We start from the raw sequence: 18,205 nt of genomic DNA on the forward strand, positions 1-18,205 counted from the left end.
CCTCGCGGCGTCCCCCACCTCTCCGCAGGCCGTTCAGCCTCCAGCCCCCCTTCAGGTGCCGCGTTTCGGGCGGTTTGCCCCAAGCTGCTGCTGCTTCCTGCGCTGCTTCCCCTTCCCGCTGTGGTCAGCGGCTCCCACGGCGACTGCGGCGCCCCCGGCCGGGCTGGGGGCACGGCGAGGGCGGGGGTCGTGGGGAGGGCCGGGGGGCACGGCGAGGGCAGGGGGCACGGCGAGGGTGGGGGGCACGGCGCGTGCTGCCCCCAGCCCCCAGGTCACCGCCAGCCGCGGCCCCGTGTGCAGCCCCTGTCCCCTGGCACGGCTGGGGGGGGGGGCTGGGGGGCTCTGGGGGGGGCTGTGGGGACTCCTGGGGGGCTACGCACACGCTGTGCACCCCCACATGTGCACAGGGCCCCTGGTGCCCCGGCACTGCCTTGCACGCCCAATGTCAACGTCACCGTCACCGGTGCCCCAGGGGACCTGTGGGGCTGGGGCGAGGCCCCAGGCGAGGCCGTGGGGACAGGGAACGTTTTGGGGCGGGGGGGGGCACCTTGTCCCCTCTCCCCCCCGTGCCATCGTGCCACAGGTGTCCCGGGCGCCCGTTCCCACGGGTGGCAGTGGCTGTCCCGGCTCTCACATCCCTGCCGGGGGCACCGCGCCGTGCAGAAGTGAAAGCGAAAGGACAGTGGCCTCCGGGAACGGGCTGCTCCCCCCCCCCCGGCACGGCCACAGCCCCGCTGCCTTCACCCTGCCTGCACCTCACCAGCACCCCACATTGTGCCCCCCAGCCCCCAGCCGACTGCCTGTGCCGTGGCACCACTGCAGGAGCCATCCAGCCCCCCCCCGAGTCACGCACATCACGGGGGGGCACCCACGTCCCCAGAGCCGGCTGCTCCGTGCGCCAGCAGTGCCCGGACACGCGTGTGCCCAGGGCCACGCACGCGGCCTCGCACACCTTGCACACCCCCTGCTGCGTGTGCACAAGGCTGGGGGGTGTTACACGGCGGTGCCCCCCCGGGGGTGTCCGGGAGCTGAGTGCCCCCAGGCTGTGGTGGCCCCCACCAGTGGCACCAGCGGAGGGTGAGCGCACCGGCGCGGCGTTACCAATATATAATATATCGCTGCCACAGCGGTGCCCAGCGTTTTGGGGGGGGGTCTTTACTGGCTGCGGGGGGGGGGGGGGGGCTCAGCTGAGGAAGAGCGGCTTCCCGTCCTCGCGCGCCAGCTCCTGCAGGCACTCCAGCAGCACCAGCGCGTCCGCCCGCAGCGCCGGCGACACCGTCTCGGACACCGCGCGCCGCAGCTGGCCGGGGCTGGGGGCGGCGCGGGCGTCGGAGCCGTCGCCCTCGGGCAGCTCCCGCAGGATGCCGAAGGTGTTGACCAGGGACTCGGCCAGCGCCGGGTGCACCTCGGGGTTGTAGCCCAGCGCCCGCAGGCGCGTCATGAGGGTGAAGTAACGGCGCGCCATGGCCGCACAGTGCTGCTCGTCGAAGGCACCCGGCGTGCCGCTGAAGATGGACTGCGGGGGGAGAGGTGGGGAGGGGTCAGCACGTGTGGGGCTGGGACACCGAGCGCCCAGGGGCTGCATGGAGATCATCCCGTCCCGTCCCATCCCGTCCCATCCCATCCCATCCCCATCCCATCCCCATCCCCAATCTCCATCCCATCCCCATCCCATCCCCATCCCCAATCTCCATCCCATCCCCATCCCATCCCCATCCCCATCCTCATCCCCATCTCCTCCCCATCCCATCCCATCCCCATCCCATCCCATCCCATCCCCATCCCCATCCCCATCCCCAATCCCAAACCCAATCCCACCCCCATCCCATCCCATCCCCATCCCCATCCCCAATCCCATCCCATCCCATCCCATCCCATCCCATCCCATCCCCATCCCCATCCCCATCCCATCCCCATCTCCATCCCCAATCCCAATCCCAAACCCAATACCAATCCCATCCCCATCCCCATCCCATCCCATCCCATCCCATCCCATCCCCATCCCATCCCATCCCATCCCATCCCATCCCATCCCCATCCCCATCCCATCCCATCCCATCCCATCCCACCCTTTCCACCCCATCCCACCCCAGCCCCCCACCCCCCATCCCCCCCCACCCCCATGATCTTCTCGGGGATGTTGGTGACGGTGAAGCCGTAGAGCCGGGGCCGGTCGGGGAAGATGTTGGCGAGGATGCGGCGATCCAGCTGGAAGGCGATCTCCCCCACCAGGCGCTCCGAGTGCCGGGCATCTGCGGGGGGGGGGGGGTGCTCAGCGCCGCCCCCGGCTGTCCTGCCCCCACAGCCCCTCACCCCAGGACCCCCCAGGACCCCCTTCCCTGCTCCTGGGGGCTTGGGGCTGCCCACAGATGGGATTTCCCCATGGAGAGGGGAATGAGGGGACTTGAACGGTGTGATACGTTGGGTAGGAGGGGAGCCCCCACCCGCTGATCCCACCCAGAGGTGATCCCACCCGCACAGCTGGGCCAGCTTGGTACTGGGAGCACTGGGACGGGCAGGAGCCAGGGCAGTGGGGATCCTGGGGGGGGTGCAGCGTGTTCTGACCCCCGTCCCCCGTCTGTACCTCGGTGGCTGGCGCCCTGCGGGGTCTGCGGGGTGGTGGGTGGGCGCTCGGCGGCTCTGGGCATCTTCCTCGAGGGGTCCTTGCGCCGCACGTCGGGGAGCCTCAGGTCCAGCGGCTGCTGCTGCTGCTCCGGGGGCAGCGGCTCCGGCGGCACCGGGGCCACCGGGGTCACCGGGATCGGGGTCGCCGGGATTGGGGTCGCCGGGATCGGGGTCGGGGGGACTGGGGTCGTCGGGATTGGGGTCATCGGGACCGGGGTCGCCGGGATTGGGGTCACTGGGACTGGGGTCACCGGCATCGGGGTTGTCGGCATCGGCGGCATCGGCATCGGGGTCACCGGGGGGCCGGGGCTCTGCAGGTTCTGCGCACTGGGGCTCCTCTGCTCTGGCGTCCCTGGGTCTGGGGGCTGCTCGGGGGGCTGCTGGCGCTCCGGGGGCAGGGCGAGGCTGCCCTGCAATTCGACGGGGCAGGAGTACTGCAGGAAGTTGTCCCCAATGAAAGGGTTGGCGTACATGTTCACTGGTATGGCTGCGGAGACACACACGGTGCTCTCGGTCCCTGCAGCCGCCAGCCCTGTGCCCCGTGCCCCCAGCACCTCCCGTCCCCATCCTGCAAGCGGGGGCACACCTTGAGGGGTGAGGGGACAGGGACGGGGACCCCAGGAGCTGCTGCCTCCACCCGGGGGCTGCGGGGCTGCGGGTGTTGCGGGACGCCCCCACGGGTGGGCACAGCTCGGGGGCTGCGGGGCGGGGGTGGCGCAGGGAGCCCAGTCTGGGGGTGCCCACGGGGAAGGGTCCGGCCGCGGGTCCCGCACGCGCCCCAAGCCCCGCAGTTACTCTTGTTCCTGGTGGCGACTGGGAAGAAGGCGGTGCCGATCTCCGTGCCGCCGAGGGACGGCTCAGGCATGATGCCCTGCGGCTGCAGGTTGAACCAGATGGGCGACAGCGGGACGCTTTGGTTCTGCGCCGACTCCCTGTCCCGCGCCGCGCTCGCTGCGGGAGGGGGCAGGCGTTAAGCCCCGGTCCCCCCCCCAGCAGCCGGCTCGCCGCGGTGCCGGCCGCCCCTGACCTGCGGTGCCGCCGCTGAGGTCTCCGGGGCCGTCGCGGGGCGTGGAGGTGAGCAGGGGCTGAATGCTGGGGTGGCCGCGCAGGATGTGCCGCAGCTGCTGGTGCTCCTTGATGAGGTTGACCACGCGAGCCAGCTCCTCGTTCTCCGCCAGCAGCGCCTGGATCTCGTGCCGCAGCTGGTCGTAGCAGGCGAAGACGGAGAGCCCGGCGCGCGAGGGGCGGATGGCGAGCAGCGGCTGCATGGCCCCCTGCCCCGGCCCCCCGCTGGGTGCGGGGGCCGGGGGGCTGCTCCCGCCGGGCATGGGAAGCCCCCGGAGGTGGTGGTCAGGCGCAGGATGATGGTGCCAGCCGCTGCCGGGGCGTCTCCATCCCGGGGCACGCGAGGTTCCGAGGGGGATGTCACAGAGGACCCACCCCGGTGCGCGCCCACCCCCCCCAGCACCATGGTGCTCGGTCCCGGCAGGCGCCCGAACAGCCCCTGCGAGGAGGGTACGGGCAGTGCCCGCGGGGCACGGGGCTGGTGGGGGTGGCGGGGGAGTGTGGGGAGGGTCGTGGCTGTGGTTTTATGGCTGTGGTGGTGGCTGTGGTTATGGTTGTGGTTATGATTACGGCTGTGGCTGTGGTTGTGGCTGTGGCTATGGCTATAGTTGTGGCTGTGGCTGTGGTTAGGGTTGTGGTTGTGGTTACGGCTCTAGCTACGGTTGTGGTTGTTATGGTTATGGTTTTTTTAGCTATGGTTCTGGTTGTTGTCATGTTTATGGCTTTATGGCTACGGTTATGGCTGTGGCTATGGCTGTGGCTATGGCTGTGGTTATGGTTGTGGTTATGGTTGTGGCTATGGCTGTGGTTACGGTTATGGCTGTGGTTATGGCTATGGCTGGGGGGAGCTACACCCGCCGCCCCGCAGCCCCCTTGTGCCGCATGGGGTGGGCAGTGTGTGGCACGCTGCGGTGGCCGCGGGTGCCGCATCGCAGCCGCGCTCGAGGCCGGCGCGGAGAGGCCAACCCCTCTCCATCTCCTTCCCCCCACCCCGCAGGAGGACCCCCCTGTTGCCAGCCCGCCATGAAGTGCTGCAGCCACTGCCCGGACCCAGATGCGCGGCCGCCCGCCTCCTGTGCCAGCCCCTCCTGCTGCCTCGACCCCCGGGGGGGCTGCACCGGCAGCCCCCTGCCCTGCCCCGGCCCCGCCAAGCACCCCGGCAGCCCCAGCGCATCCGCACGCTCTGCCGAGAGCCTGGGGGGCTCCGCGGGCTCTGCCGACGTCGCCTCGTCCGCCGGCAGCACCAGCCTGAAGCCGGGCGTGGAGGAGGCGCTGGGCACCATGCTGACCGCCTCCTGCAAGCTCAGCCCGAGGCCGGCCTCGGCGCTGGGCCCCGCCATCGACCGCTCCTTCATCACCACCAGCCTGGCCGCGCAGATGCTGGAGGAGTTCCTGACGAAGCAGGTGCCGGCGGCGGCCACCGAGGTCCCCCCGGTGCGCGAGGACGTCCCCGAGGAGAGCAACCGGCAGGGCGCCGTGGCTCCCACCGCATCCCTGGAGAAGCTGCGCCGGCACAACCGCCGCTTCCAGCGGGCCAAGGCGCGCTTCCAGGGCCACGGCGAGCTCCCGGTGCAGGCGCTGCTGCCCGGGCTGGATGGGGGCGGCGGGACAGCCCCCCGCCACGGCACCCGGCCCGAGCCGCGCCACGGCCCGCCCTGGGACAGCCACGGGTGCAGCGGGCAGGGCGGCGAGGTGCTGTGCCGCGGCCCCGCCTGGCACGCCTTGCACGGCTGCTGCGGCACCGTGGAGGTGCTGAGCGGCGCCTGCCCCTGGGAGCGCGACGGCGGAGCCGCGGCGTGCCGGGAGTGCGGCTGCAGCTGGGGGCTGCCCGGGCACCCGGTGCCGCCCGGCCCCGTGCCGTGGTTGTGCAGGCAGGGCGAGCTGCCCGGCGCCCCGGAGCGGTGCTACGGCGGTGCCGGGAGGCAGCGGGACGTGCACGGCTGGACCACGCGCACCGCCGCCGCCTGCACCGTGCTGGGCCCCGAGTCGCGGAGCTGCCACGGAGCTGCCACCGCCGTGCTCAGGGCGGGCAGGGTCCCGCACTGCGAGCCCCCCGCGGACAACCAGGTAGGCGTCACGGCGCAGGGTGGGCTGCGGCCGGGCAGGATGCTCGGCGCGCGGCAGCACCAGCAGCTCTGTGCCTCCCGGCTGCAGGGCCCCCCCGGGATGCCGTGCTGCAGCCACGCAGAGCCGGGCACCAGCGCCCTGCGTGGCTGCAGCTGCCCCCCCCGCTGCAGCTGGGGCAGGAGCGTGGAGGAGCCGCGCCGGGAGCCGGACGGGGAGCGGAGCCGCCTGCGGCGCCGGGAGCCAGCGGGGACCCTGGCGCGGGGCAGGGACCCCGGGGGGGAGCCGGAGGGCCCGGTGGCCTGGGCCCCCCCGCAGCAGCGCCCGGGTGCCATGAACACGGTGCAGCTCATCGCCAAGACCTTCGAGCTGCGGGCGCAGCGCGACGCCGCGCAAGCCGAGCGCGACCGGCAGCCCCCATTCTGTCGCAGGGGGGGGATGCTGGAAAACTGCCCCCCGGAGCCCCGGGGACCCTGCTCCCCGGGGTGCTGCAGGGGGCTCCCCCGGGCCAGGGGCTCGCTGCCCCCCGAGTGCGGCCGGGCTCGGGGGGCGGCGCAGCCCTGCTGCGGCTGCAAGGCCCGGGGGGGGCCGGAGGGCGCCGGCTGCATCGAGGGCGAGCGGAGCGGACGGAGCCAGCGCTGAATAAAGCGGCCGAGGAGGCTGAGCCCGATGAATGTGTGCTGTGGGGGACATGGTGTGGGTGAGGGGGGGGTGCCGGTACCCTGCCCGCCAGGTGGGGACACCCCGAGACCCCTGCACCGAACATGGCTGCGCCCACCCTCGCCCCCAGGCTGGGGGCTAAGGGTGAGGAGGGGGCTCCTCCGCCCACCTCGGGGGGGCTCGGCCTCACCCTCTGGCTCCAGGGTTCCCCACCACGGTGACATCTGGAAACCACGCGGGGCTGGGGGCCTGGAGACCCCCCCAGGGCTGGGCGAGCCCCCAGCACTCGTGGGGAGGGGGCAGCGGTGTGGGGAGGGGGCAGCGGTGTGGGGAGGGAGGAGCTGGGGGCCGGGGCTGCACCCTAGGGTGCAGGTGGGGCCGGGGGGGTCAGGAAAGGACCACTGAGAGCGGAGAGGTGAACTAAACAGTTTTATTAACGGCAGAACCGGAGCCACAGAACGGGGCGAGGACGGAGCCTCTGGCCGCGCGGGGAAGGGGCTGGGGGTGCCGGGGGGGTGGGGGCCCCGCGGGGACGCTTCGGCCGCGAGCGGCGCCTGCCTGGCCCGGCGGGACCCTGCTCGCAGCCCTGCCTGAGCCGGGGGTGCAGGAGCCCCCCCCCGGGACCTGCGTGGCCGTGGGGAGGGGCGGGGGGCGAGGGCAGAGCACGCGTGCGGGGAGGGAGGACGGAGGGGGCGAGCTCCACCGCGGGCTGGGGGAGAAAGTGCTTCCAATTTCCATTCAACGCGAGGGGGGGGCGCCTTATTCACAGCTGGGGGGGGAAGCTGGGGCTGAACGGGGGGCGGCGAGCCCGACACGGGGCCCAGGCTGCCACCCGTGGGTGCCGGGCACCCTGTGCCCCCCCGGCAGCTCCCGGCCGCGGGCAGGGAGGTGGGGAGGGGGCAGAGAAACTCCAAGGGGAGAAGGGCCGGGGCAGGGGGGGGGGCGATGAGGACACCGAACGGAACGTGCTGGGTTTCGGGGGGCGCCGCGGGGCACGGCTACTTGCGGCTGGGGGTGGGGGGGGGCCGCTACTCCTTGGCCCTGCCGATGATGGCCAGGATGTAGAGGAAGATGTTGATGATGTCCGTGTAGAGGTTGAGGGCGGCGAAGACGTACTCCTCGGGGCTGAGCGCCAGCTGCTTGTTGCCCAGGATCATCTGCGTGTCCACCGCCAGGAACTGCGCGAGACAGGGGAGGCGCTGGGGGTGAAGGCAGCGCCCCACAGGGGGGTCACCCCCTCGCTGACCCCCCCCCCCTCCCCCTGCCCCGGCCCCCGGCACTTACGCAGGTGAAGAGCAGGGCCCCCAGGGAGGCGTAGATGATGTCCATGATGCGGTTCCGGATGAAGATGCAGAGGATGGAGAAGAGGATGAGCACCACCAGGCAGATGATGAGCACGCCCCGGCAGGAGGTGAAGTCGTACTTGGTCTGCGGGACAGCGCGGGGTCAGCACAGGGGGACAGGAGGGCAGGGGGACCCCCGAATCTCCCCTGCCCTGAGCCCCCCCCCCGGTACAGCCCCAGCCCCGCCGCCACCCCCAGCGCTCACCTGCAGGGAGAAGATGACGACCGTGAAGCAGACGACGACCGTGATGCCCACGGCCATGATGACGGCGTCAGTGTTGTAGAAGCTGGCGATCATCCCCACCATGTAGGACAGGCTGACGGTCAGGATGGACTGGGGGGGGGCACAGACAACGCGTCAGCCGGGCCCTGCCAGCCCCCCAGCCCCTCACCCCCCTGGGAGGTGCTGCCTGCGCTGGGCTCTGCTGTTTCGGGACAGACCCCGCACTGCCCAGACCATGCTGGATGAGCCCCACTCCAGGTCGGTCCCGTCCCGCAGCGGGCAGGCTGCAGGGCCCCGCAACTTCCCGGGGTGTTGGGGAAACCTCGAGGCACCAGCGAGCAGCTCCCTGCCCCACAAGCTGCTCCGGGCCCCATGGGCTGCTCCCTGCCCCATGAGCTCCTCTCTCTGAGCCCCACAGGATCCTCACAGCCCCATGAGCTGCTCTCTCTCAGCCCCATAAGCTGCTCCCTGCCCCATGGGCTGCTCTCAGCCCCATAAGCTGCTCTCACAGCCCCATAAGATGCTCTCAGCCCCATGAGCTGCTCTCTCAGCCCCATAAGATGCTCTCGCAGCCCCACAGGCTGCTCTCAGCCCCATAAGCTGCTCTCTCAGCCCCATAAGATGCTCTCAGCCCTATAAGTTGTTCTCTCAGCCCCATGAGCTGCTCTTGCAGCCCCACAAGCTGCTCTCACTGCCCCATAAGTTGCTCTCTCAGCCCCACAGGCTGCTCTCTCAGCCCCATAAGTTGCTCTCTCGGCCCCATAAGATGCTCTCTCAGCCCCACGAGCTGCTCCCTCAGCCCCACAGGCTGCTCTCAGCCCCACAAGCTGCTCTCTCAGCCCCATAAGATGCTCTCAGCCCTATAAGTTGTTCTCTCAGCCCCATGAGCTGCTCTTGCAGCCCCACAAGCTGCTCTCACTGCCCCATAAGATGCTCTCACAGCCCCATAAGATGCTCTCTCAGCCCCATGAGCTGCTCTCTCAGCCCCATAAGATTCTCTCAGCCCTATAAGTTGTTCTCTCAGCCCCATGAGCTGCTCTTGCAGCCCCACAAGCTGCTCTCACAGCCCCATAAGATGCTCTCTCAGCCCCATGAGCTGCTCTCTCAGCCCCATAAGGTGCTCTCAGCCCCATAAGGTGCTCTCAGCCCCATAAGTTGCCCTCTCGGCCCCATAAGCTGCTCTCTCAGCCCCACAAGCTGCTCGCCGCCCCCCACTTCCCGAGCCGTGGGGCCGGGCAGGCTCTCACCAGTGCCACCAGGTTCCAGGGGTGCTTGCGGCGGAAATCCCCGCAGCAGCTGAGCACGATGAGCGAGATGAAGAAGACGGCGTAGGAGATGTAGTAGGTCCAGACATTGCGCTGCACGAAGCCCTTCACGCCCTTGACGAAGGTGAACACGGCCACGAAGGCGAAGGTGACGCTGAGCTGCAGGCTGAGCACCAGGAACACCTGCGGGGACGGCACGGCTCACCACGGGGCGCCCCGGCCCCAAACCCCGGCCCCCCGCGCCCCCCGCGCCCCCCACCTTGCGGATGAAGGCCTGCCGGATGCTCTTGTCGTCCCAGTGCGCCGAGGGGAAGTCCTGGTTGTCGTAGTAGGAGGGGGGCCCGTCCTCGTGGTAGGTGCTGTGCAGAGGGGCTGCGGGGAGGGGGTGGGCGCTGAGCCGGGGGGGGGGGGGCGCGGGGCACGCGGTGCCGCCAGCCCCCGGGGCGGCCGCTCACCCACTCGGACGCCCGGTGCCCACGGTCCCCACGGTCCCCACGGTGCCCACGGTCCCCACGGGGCGCGGTGCGGCCACGCCGTGCCTGGCAGCGGTGGGGGAGAGCAGAGAGGTGGGGGGGCGGGGGGGCTCTGCTCCCACCATGGCTAGGTAAAGGGGGGTCCCTCCTCTCCTTGGGGTGCCCCCCAAAACTGCTGGGCCCCCCTCCCACAGCCTAAGGGGGGCCCAAGCTCCTCTCCCCCCACAGTTAGCCACAGTGGGGTCCCTCCTCTCATGGGGTGCTGGGGGTCCCAGCCCTTCTGTGTCCCCCTCCCATGGCCTGGGGGGCCAATGTCTGCTCCCCCCATGGCCAACCAAAGGGGGTCCCTCCTGTCCTTAGGGTGCCGGGGCTCCCGGCCCTGCTGTGCCCCCCTCCCACAGCCTAGGGGGGCCGAGTACACTCCCACCAAAGCAGACCAAAGGGGGGTCCCTCCTTGGGGTGCTGGGGGTGCCCCCAAACTGCTGTGCCCCCCTCCCACAGCCTAGGGGGGGGCCAATCTCTGCTCCCCCCACGTCCAACCGAAGCGGGGTCCCTCCTCTCCTTGGGGTGCCGGGGGTTCCAGCCCTGCCGCGCCCCCTCCCACAGCCCGGGTGCCACCACCCCGTGCCCACCCCATCCCCGGGGGTCTCTCCATGCCCCCCACTCACAGTCCTGGTCCCCGGGCACCATGGGCTGCGGCTGGGCGTACGGCGGCTGCGCGTAGGGGCCCTGCGGGTAGGGCCCGGCGGGGGGATAGGGCCCGGCGGGGTACGGGGCGGGGGGATAGGGCCCGGCGGGGGGGTACGGCCCCGAGGGGGGGTACGGCCCCGGCCCCGGCGCGAAGCCGGGCTGCCCGTAGGGTGCGGGGGCGAAGGGGGGCGGCGGGTAGGGCCCGGCGGGGTACGGGGGCTGCCCGTAGGGCGCGGGGGCCGGGGGCTGCGGGCCCGGGAAGCCGTCGGCCGTCACCAGGAAGCTCTTCTCGTGCGACATCTTCGCCCGGGGGGGGCTCGGGGCCGCCGTGCTGCTGGGGGGGACAAGGAGGAGAAGGGGGGGGCACGGCCCCGCTCAGCAACGGGCCCGCCGCACAAGATGGCGGCCCGGTGGCGGGGACGTTGCCATGGCGACGAGGCCCCCCCACACACACACCGGTCACGGGCCCGGTCCCGGTGAGGCCGTGGCCGCCGCTGGGCCCCCCCCCGGCACGGCCCAGCCCGGGCCTGGCTCCCACCCGCGCCTGCGCCACCCCCGCAGGGCCCGGGATGGCCGCGGCTGCGGCCTGCGGCGGGGTCTGCACGGCCCCATAGCGCCCAGTACAGCCCCATAGCGCCCAGTACGGCCCCATAGCGCCCAGCAGGGCCCCATAGAGCCACACACACAACCCAATAGTGCCACAAAGCCCCACACACAGCCTCCCACACGGCCCCATAGTGACCCACACAGCCCCATAGCACCTAACACAGCCCTATAGAGCCCCACACGGCCCCATAGTGCTCAGCACGGCCCCACAGAGCCCCACACAATCCCACAGCACTCCACAGCCCCACACACAGTCCCCCACACGGCCCCATAGCACCCAACACAGCCCCATATCGCCCAACACGGCCCCATAGAGCCCCACACAGTCCCATAGCACTCCACAGCCCCCCTACAGCCCCATAGTGCCCAACATGGCCCCATAGAGCCCAACACAGCCCCGTAGTGGCCCCCCACAGTCCCATTAATGCCCCACAGCTCCCCACACGGCCCCATAGCACCCAACGCGGCCCCACACAGCCCCACACAGCCCCACAGTCATGCCCCATCAGCACACCACATCGCACCCTACAGAGCCCCACGGCACACCCCACTCAGCCCCATGGCACAGCCCCAGGGCACACCCCACACAGCCCCAGGGCACAGCTCTGCCCCACAGGGCAAAGACCGAGCCCCACAGCAGGGCCGGGATGGGGGAAAACCCCACTGGGCACCGGGCAGGGGACGTGTCCCCGCTGTCCCCCCCGTATGGGGCCAGATCTCCGCACCCGGGCAGGCTGCCCAGAGGGGACGCGTCCCCACTGTCCCCACTGCCCCCCCCGTGGGGCTGCGTCCCCGCACCCTGGCTGGCTGCCCACGCTGCTGGGGACAGCGCTGCTGCGGGGACGAGGAACAGAAAGTGCAAGGGGGGGGGGGGACGGGGATGGTGCGGGGGTGTCACGTCACGGGGGTGGCGTGTCACGGGGGGTGGCATGTTATGGGGTGCCGTGTCATGGGGGGGGGACATGTCATGGGGGGGGTGGCATGTCATGGGGGTGGCATGTTACGGGGGGGGCATGTTATGGGGGGGCGGGAATGTTATGGGGCAGTAACATGCCCCGGGGGGGGTGGCATGTCACGGGGCAGACATGTCACGGGGCGGACATGTCCCCGGGGGGGGTGGCATGTCCCGGGGGGGGCCACACGTCCCGGGGGGGGCCATGTCACGGGGGTGTCACGCAGCCCGGCCCCCGGCCATAAGCCGCTTTGCCCTAACGCCCGTAATTCCCCGCCGCGGCCTATTTACGGCCCGGCCGCCGCTAATCCCGGGGGCTGCGGCCGGGACCCTTGGGACCGGGGGGGGGTCCCCTTGGTGCCGGGGGGGGGGGGCCGGGGCTCTCCGGTGCCGCAGCGCCGGGGGGGGGCCGCGCCGCCGCAGCGCCGCCGCAGCGGGGCCGTGCGGGGCCGGGCCGGGCTCTGCGCCCCCCTCCCGGGGCCGCGGACACGCGTGGGGGCCCCCCCCGTGCCCCCCGCCCGCAGCCCCGGGCTGCGCGCCCCCGCTTTTCCCGCGCGCGCCCCCGCTCACCGCGCCGTGCAGGCAGCGCCGCTCCGCTCCGCGCCGCGCCGGGAGGGGCGGGGCCTCGGCACGGGGGGGGGGCGGGGCCTCGACGAGGGAGGGGGCGTGGAGATGGGCGGGGCTCCGGGCGCTGCCCCGCCCCCCCGCCCCCCCCCCCCCCCGTCCGGTTTCGGTTTCGGTTCCGCGCCCGGAGCGGTGCGGGGGGGACGGGCGGCGGGGGGGGGCGTGGGGGGCACAGGGGGGCGCAGGGGGTCCCGGGAGGTTCCGGGGGGTGCCAGGGGGCTGCGGGGGGGTCCCTGGCTTGGGGTCCCTCGGGGCTGTGCTGCCGTGGGTCGGGGGGCGCACGGGGTGGGGGTGTTGGGGTCCCCAATCTGAGCGCCCCCCCCCAGAGGGGGTCGTGCGGGATGGCCGAGGGGGTGCTGGAGGTGGGGGGCGCCCCCCCCGACGCCGACGAGGATCTCCTCGTCCTCTACTTCGAGAGCCGGCGGCGCTCGGGGGGGGGCCCCGTGCGGAGCTGCCAGCGCCTGGGGCCGCTCTTCATCCTCAGCTTCGAGAGCCCCCAAGGTGAGAGGGGAGCGGCCGGGCTGCTGCTGGGGGCGCTGGTGCAAACTGGGAGCGCTGGGGTGGGGTGTGAAGGGACCCCGGTGCAAACTGGGAGCACTGGTCTGAGACACGAGGAAGTCCTGGTCCAAACTGGGAGCACTGGGGTGGGGTGTGAAGGGGCCCCGGTGCAAACTGGGAGCACTGGGCTGGGCACTAGGGGTCCTGGTTCAAACTGGGAGCGTTGGTCTGAGAGATGAGGAAGTCCTGGTCCAAACTGGGAGCACCAGGTCGGGGTGTCAAGGGGTCCTGGTGCAAACTGGGAGCACTGGGGGCAGAGCGGGGTGGGGGGCTGGTCCAAACTGGGAGCGCTGGGCTGGGCACTGAGGGCCCTGTTCCAAACTGGGAGCACTGGTGAGCCGCACCAGCAGCCCGTGGTCGGGGCTGTGCAGGGCGTGGGGCGCAGGCAGTGCCCCCAGCCCCAGCCCCCAGCCCCCAGTGTGTCTCTCCCTCCCCAGATGCCCAGAGCGTCCTGGCCCGTGCCCCCCACCGGCTGCAGGGCGCGGAGCTGCGGGTGCGCCCGGCCCCCCCCTGGGACCTGGCGGGGCTCCTGCTGGGGGGCGTCAGCCCCCAGACCCCCCCCGAGCTGCTGGAGCTCTACGTGGAGCACGTGCTGGAGCGGCCCCCCGGCGCCTACAGCCTGCGCCGTGCCGGGGACTGGGCGCTGCTGCGGCTGCACGAGCCGCTCGACGACACCGGTGAGGGCACCGGGACGGCACCGCGGTGCTGGGGGTGCCGGGGTGTGCCGCAGCCCCTGCTCCCAGTGGCGGGTGACTGGGAGCACTGGTGGGCGCTGGGAGGGCTGGGCGGGGAGGTGCCGGGTGCCCCTTTGGCCCCGGCGTCACCGCCGCCTCCCCGGCAGCGCTGGCGGCGGTGGAGGAGCGGGTGCGGTGCCGCAAGCTGGAGGGGGCCACGGTGGCCGTGCAGCGGCTGCCGCAGACCGACAGCGTGTGGGTGAGGGCGCCGGGGCTGCACCGGGACCTGCTGGAGCTCTACTTCGAGAACCGCCGCAGCGGGGGCGGCCGCGTGCGCGCCGTGCGGGTGCTGCCGGGGGGCCGAGCGGCCATCGTCTCCTTCCAGGAGCACACAGGTGAGTGGCCGCGTGCTGGCATGGCCTGGGGGGGCCCCGCTTTTTGCTTTGCCCCCTCCCGCAGCTCATCCTGGGGGTCCCGGCCCTGTCCCCGCAGCGGGGGCGTGCACGGCCCTGGCTGCACCACGTCTCTCTCCCGGCAGTGGCGGCGCGGGTGCTGCAGCAGCCGCACCAGCTGCAGGACAGCGAGCTGGCCGTCTCGCCCTACTACGAGTTCCTGGAGCCGGCGGAGGAGCCGGACCCTGGGGATGCTGAGCCGGCTGCTCCCGGCCACCAGGAGAGCAGCACGGAGCCGGCGGAGCTGCCGCGGGAGCCGAGCCCGGCACCGTCAGCAGCAGAGCCCGAGCCACGGCTGCAGACGGTGACGGAGGCGATGGCGCAGGAGCGCCTGGCGCTGCCGGCCCCGACGCTGCTCTTCCTGCGCCGCGAGGACGTCCGCGCACACCTGGGGCAGCTCCTGGCCGACGGTGCCACGCCAGCCACCTACGCCGTGGCGGAGGACGAGGTGGTGGTGACGGCGCAGAGCCCGGCGGCCGCCCGCACCGCCACCCGCCTGCTGCAGGACGCCCTCAGCCCCTTCACCGTGGAGCTGTCGGCGCGCGAGGCGCTGGCGCTGTGCTCGCCGCGCTGGCACCAGCTGCGGGAGCGGCTGCGGTGCTGCGAGATGCAGCTGGCCCCCGGCAGCGGGCGGCTGCAGGTCCTGGCGCTGCGCGGCACGGAGCAGGAGAACCGGCGGCAGCTGCGCGATTTCCTGCGGGACGCGGCGCCCGACGAGACGCTGGTGGCGATGGAGCGGGGCGCGCTGCGCTACCTGCAGCGGCACTACCAGGACCTGCTGGCCAGCATCCCCGAGGTCTCCATGCTGCCGATGGAAGGCGACGACGTCGCCGGCTTCAGGGTGAGCGCGGGGCCGGCGGGGGGCTAGGGGGGCCGGGAGGAGGGTGCTGACCCCGCGGTGCTGTGCCGCAGGTGAGCGGGGAGGCCGGGCGGTGCCAGGCGGCCGCCGAATTCCTGCAGAGCCTCCTGGGCACCGTCAGCTCGCAGACGGTGACGCTGAGCTACCCCGGCGTGGCCCGCTTCCTGCTGGATGAGGGCGGGCAGAGCATCCTGCGCCAGCTGGAGAGCCGCTTCCAGTGCGTCCTCGAGCTGGACAACGTCCAGTGGAGCCCCCCGGACCCCCAGGTACGGCCGGCGCTGGCTCTGCTGCTGCCCAGGGAGGCCGGGAGGAGGGTGCCAGCGGCACCGGCTCTGTGCTGCCCGTGTGTGCAGCGCCTCCCGTCCGTCCCCACAGCTGGAGCTGGCGGAGCTGCTCCCCCCGAGCTGCCGCCAGCAGCCGCAGCCCACCACGCTCGGCTCCAAGCACCCGGAGCTGCCCGACGGTGCTGCAGGAGACAGCCTGCCCCCTGACATCGGTGAGTGGGGTGCAGGGGGGTGCTGGGGGCGCGGCGACCCCCGGGTCAGGTCTGGCTGACGCCGGCTTCTCCTCGCAGAGGAGATCAAGGCGCTGCTGACGGCACTGCGCACCGACGGCACCTGTGAGGATGAGGAGGGCAGAGGCTCCCCCCTGCCCGCCCTGCACGAGGCAGCTCTGGAGCAGCTCGAGGGCAGCTTCAGCAAAGAGTGGGACCCCGACGGTGTGCTCGAGCCCCTTGGTGCGGATCAGGAGCCCTGGGAGGCGTCTGAGAGCTACGGCACCAGGGACGTGCTCCTGGACGAGCTGGAGGGCGGGGAGGAGGACGAGGAGGCGCAGATGCTGCTGGCCATCCAGCGGTCCATGGACAGCGCGCAGCACGAGGACGAGGAGCTGAAGCGCGCCACCGCGCTGTCCCTGCACTCCTACCGGGAGGAGCAGCGGGCTGGCCCCCACCCCGCCTCGGACGAGGAGGATGCTGGCCTCCTGGCCGCGCTGGAGGCCTCGTTGGAGGAGGCGCTGCCGGCAGCCGACACGGCGCGGGTGACGCTGTACGCCTCCTTCGAGCGGGACGTGAGCGCGCTGCCCCGGCAGCTGGAGCAGGCTCTGGAGGCTCGGCTGCGCACGGAGCAGGTGGAGAGCGCGGGGCTGCGGGCGCTGCCGGCCGGCTGCCGCCGCTGCCTGGCCCTGCTGCAGCGCCGGCACGCCGTGCGCCTCTCCCTGCGCGACTCCACGGCCACCCTGCACGGCTTCGCCGGGTACACCGCCGCCGCCGCCCGCGACCTCGCCGTCCTGCTGCAGCGGCTGAGGCCGGCGGAGCGCGGTCCCCCCGGGGCGGTCACGGCGGCGGCGCGCTGGGTGCGCTGGGACCCCACGGGCACGGCCGTGCCCTACGAGCCCGCCACCGCCGCGCTGCTGGAGGCGGCGTGGCAGCGCGGCGAGAGGCAGCTGGACGTGCTGCTGGACGGGCGGCCCGTCATCGTCGACCTGGAGCAGATGGAGGAGTACGACATCAGCACCGCCTCCGCCCTGCCCATCTCGCGCAGCGAGCCCCCCAGCGAGAGCGCCTGGCACCTGCTCGGTGCGTGCCGTGGGGGGCCGGGGGTCCCGCACCGCCACGGGCTGCACCCCCCCCCCTCACCGGTGTCCCCTCCCGATCTCTTCTGCAGGACCGGAGGCATCGGGGCTGGACGAGGAGGTGAGGCTGATGCCGCTGGCCGAGGACTCGGAGGAGTTCGGGGACACCGTGCAGCTCTTCTACGCCACCCTGGAGGAGCTCTACAACAAGATCCAGATCGTGAAGGTGGCACGGGGCCGGGGTCCTGGGGGGGGTCCCGGGGGGGCTGGAGCCACGGGGCCTGACCGCTGCGCGCTGCCGGCAGGTGGAGAAGCTGATCCACCCGCTGCTCTACAAGCAGTACCAGCTGAAGAAGGCCAGCATGGAGAAGGCGTGCCGCAGCCGGGCCGTGGAGCGCGTCCTGTTCCACGGCACCACGGAGCAGTCCAGCCGCGAGATCTGCCTGCACGGCTTCAACCGCAGCTTCTGCGGCAAGAACGGTGAGCACGGGCTGGGGGGGGAGCACCACCGGTGTGGGGTGCCGGCCCCGTGCCCCCCGCGGTGCCGGCTGACCCCCTCTGCCCCAGCTGCTCTCTACGGGCTCGGCGTCTACTTCGCGGCCAAGGCGGCCGTGTCGGCGCAGGAGCAGTACTCGCCCTGCGGCACGGACGGCAACAAGTACATCTTCGTGGCCAAGGCGCTGACGGGGGACTACACGCTGGGCAGCCGGGACATGCGGGCACCTCCGCTGCGGGAGGCGGCGGGGGCCCCGCGGCGCTACGACAGCGTGGTGGACAACCTGTCCGAGCCCAGCATCTTCGTCATCTTCAACGACACGCAGGCCTACCCCCAGTACCTCCTCACCTGCCGCCGCTCCAAGCTGCTGCATTGAGCCCGGCGACCCCCCGGGGTTGGGGTCCCGGGGTGGGGGGGGGGGTTTGGGGATGTGGGGACGGCCCCGGTGTGGCCTCAGGGGGGCAGAGATGGGTGCAGGGCGCAGGGGACGCGGGTGCAACGTGTACAGGATTTGGAATAAAGGCTGGGTGGCTCCTTGTGCGCTGGAGGAGAGTGGGGGGGCTGAGGGGGTTTGGGGGGCTCACCCGGCCCCTCGGGGCTGGCAGGATCCTGGGGGGGCCCTGCTGGGGCGGGGGGTGGCCAGGGGGTCCCCCACTCATCCGTCTGCGTCTGTGGGTTGGTGGGGGGGGTGGGAGGTGCCCCCAAAGGGTGGGCTCCGTGGGGGGGGTCGGGGGGGTCCTGAGCATGTGGGGATGGAGTGGGGAAGCCCAGGGCGCCGGTGCCACCTGTGGTGCCGGTGTCACCCGTGGTGCCGGTGTCACCCGTGGTCCTGGTGCCACCCGTGGTGCCGGTGTCACGCGTGGCCGCACGGTGGCAGCAGTCGCGAGGGGACGGCCACGGGGCCGGGGTGGGGGGGGGGGCCGGGCACTGGGGCCCCCGGGGGGGGGCCGTGTCCGGGCGGTGCCGCTCGGCGTTTCGCAACCCCGGGGGTTTTGGGCAGCGCT

The 18,205-nt window shown here is 72.5% G+C and overlaps 2 protein-coding genes across 3 annotated transcripts; one reads left to right on the forward strand and one right to left on the reverse strand.

The window, feature by feature from the left end:
• Positions 1–6,828: 6,828 nt before the first annotated feature.
• GRINA (glutamate ionotropic receptor NMDA type subunit associated protein 1) lies at positions 6,829–12,586 on the reverse strand. 2 transcript variants are annotated; one of them, XM_084306683.1, is made up of 7 exons: positions 12,537–12,586; positions 10,387–10,739; positions 9,505–9,617; positions 9,228–9,428; positions 7,963–8,091; positions 7,699–7,842; positions 6,829–7,592 (listed from the first exon to the last, which is right to left on the reverse strand). In XM_084306683.1, the coding sequence occupies exons 2-7, from the start codon at positions 10,706–10,708 to the stop codon at positions 7,443–7,445; spliced, it is 1,059 nt and encodes a 352-aa protein (XP_084162809.1). In that variant the 5' UTR covers positions 10,709–10,739; positions 12,537–12,586; the 3' UTR covers positions 6,829–7,442. The 2 variants fall into 2 exon arrangements, with proteins under 2 accessions (XP_084162809.1, XP_084162810.1); XM_084306684.1 differs by having other exon boundaries at positions 10,387–10,742; positions 12,537–12,585.
• Positions 12,587–12,864: 278 nt separating this feature from the next.
• Positions 12,865–17,585, forward strand: PARP10 (poly(ADP-ribose) polymerase family member 10). The gene is made up of 10 exons (XM_084282950.1): positions 12,865–13,091; positions 13,586–13,825; positions 13,990–14,217; positions 14,361–15,115; positions 15,187–15,399; positions 15,509–15,629; positions 15,708–16,709; positions 16,798–16,931; positions 17,011–17,185; positions 17,273–17,585. Exons 1-10 carry the CDS (start codon positions 12,932–12,934, stop codon positions 17,575–17,577), a joined length of 3,333 nt encoding a protein of 1,110 aa, XP_084139076.1. The 5' UTR covers positions 12,865–12,931; the 3' UTR covers positions 17,578–17,585.
• The last annotated feature ends 620 nt before the right edge of the window (positions 17,586–18,205 follow it).

Source organism: Netta rufina (assembly GCF_964035555.1).
Source record: "Netta rufina genome assembly, chromosome: 2".
Lineage (NCBI taxonomy): Eukaryota > Metazoa > Chordata > Aves > Anseriformes > Anatidae > Netta > Netta rufina.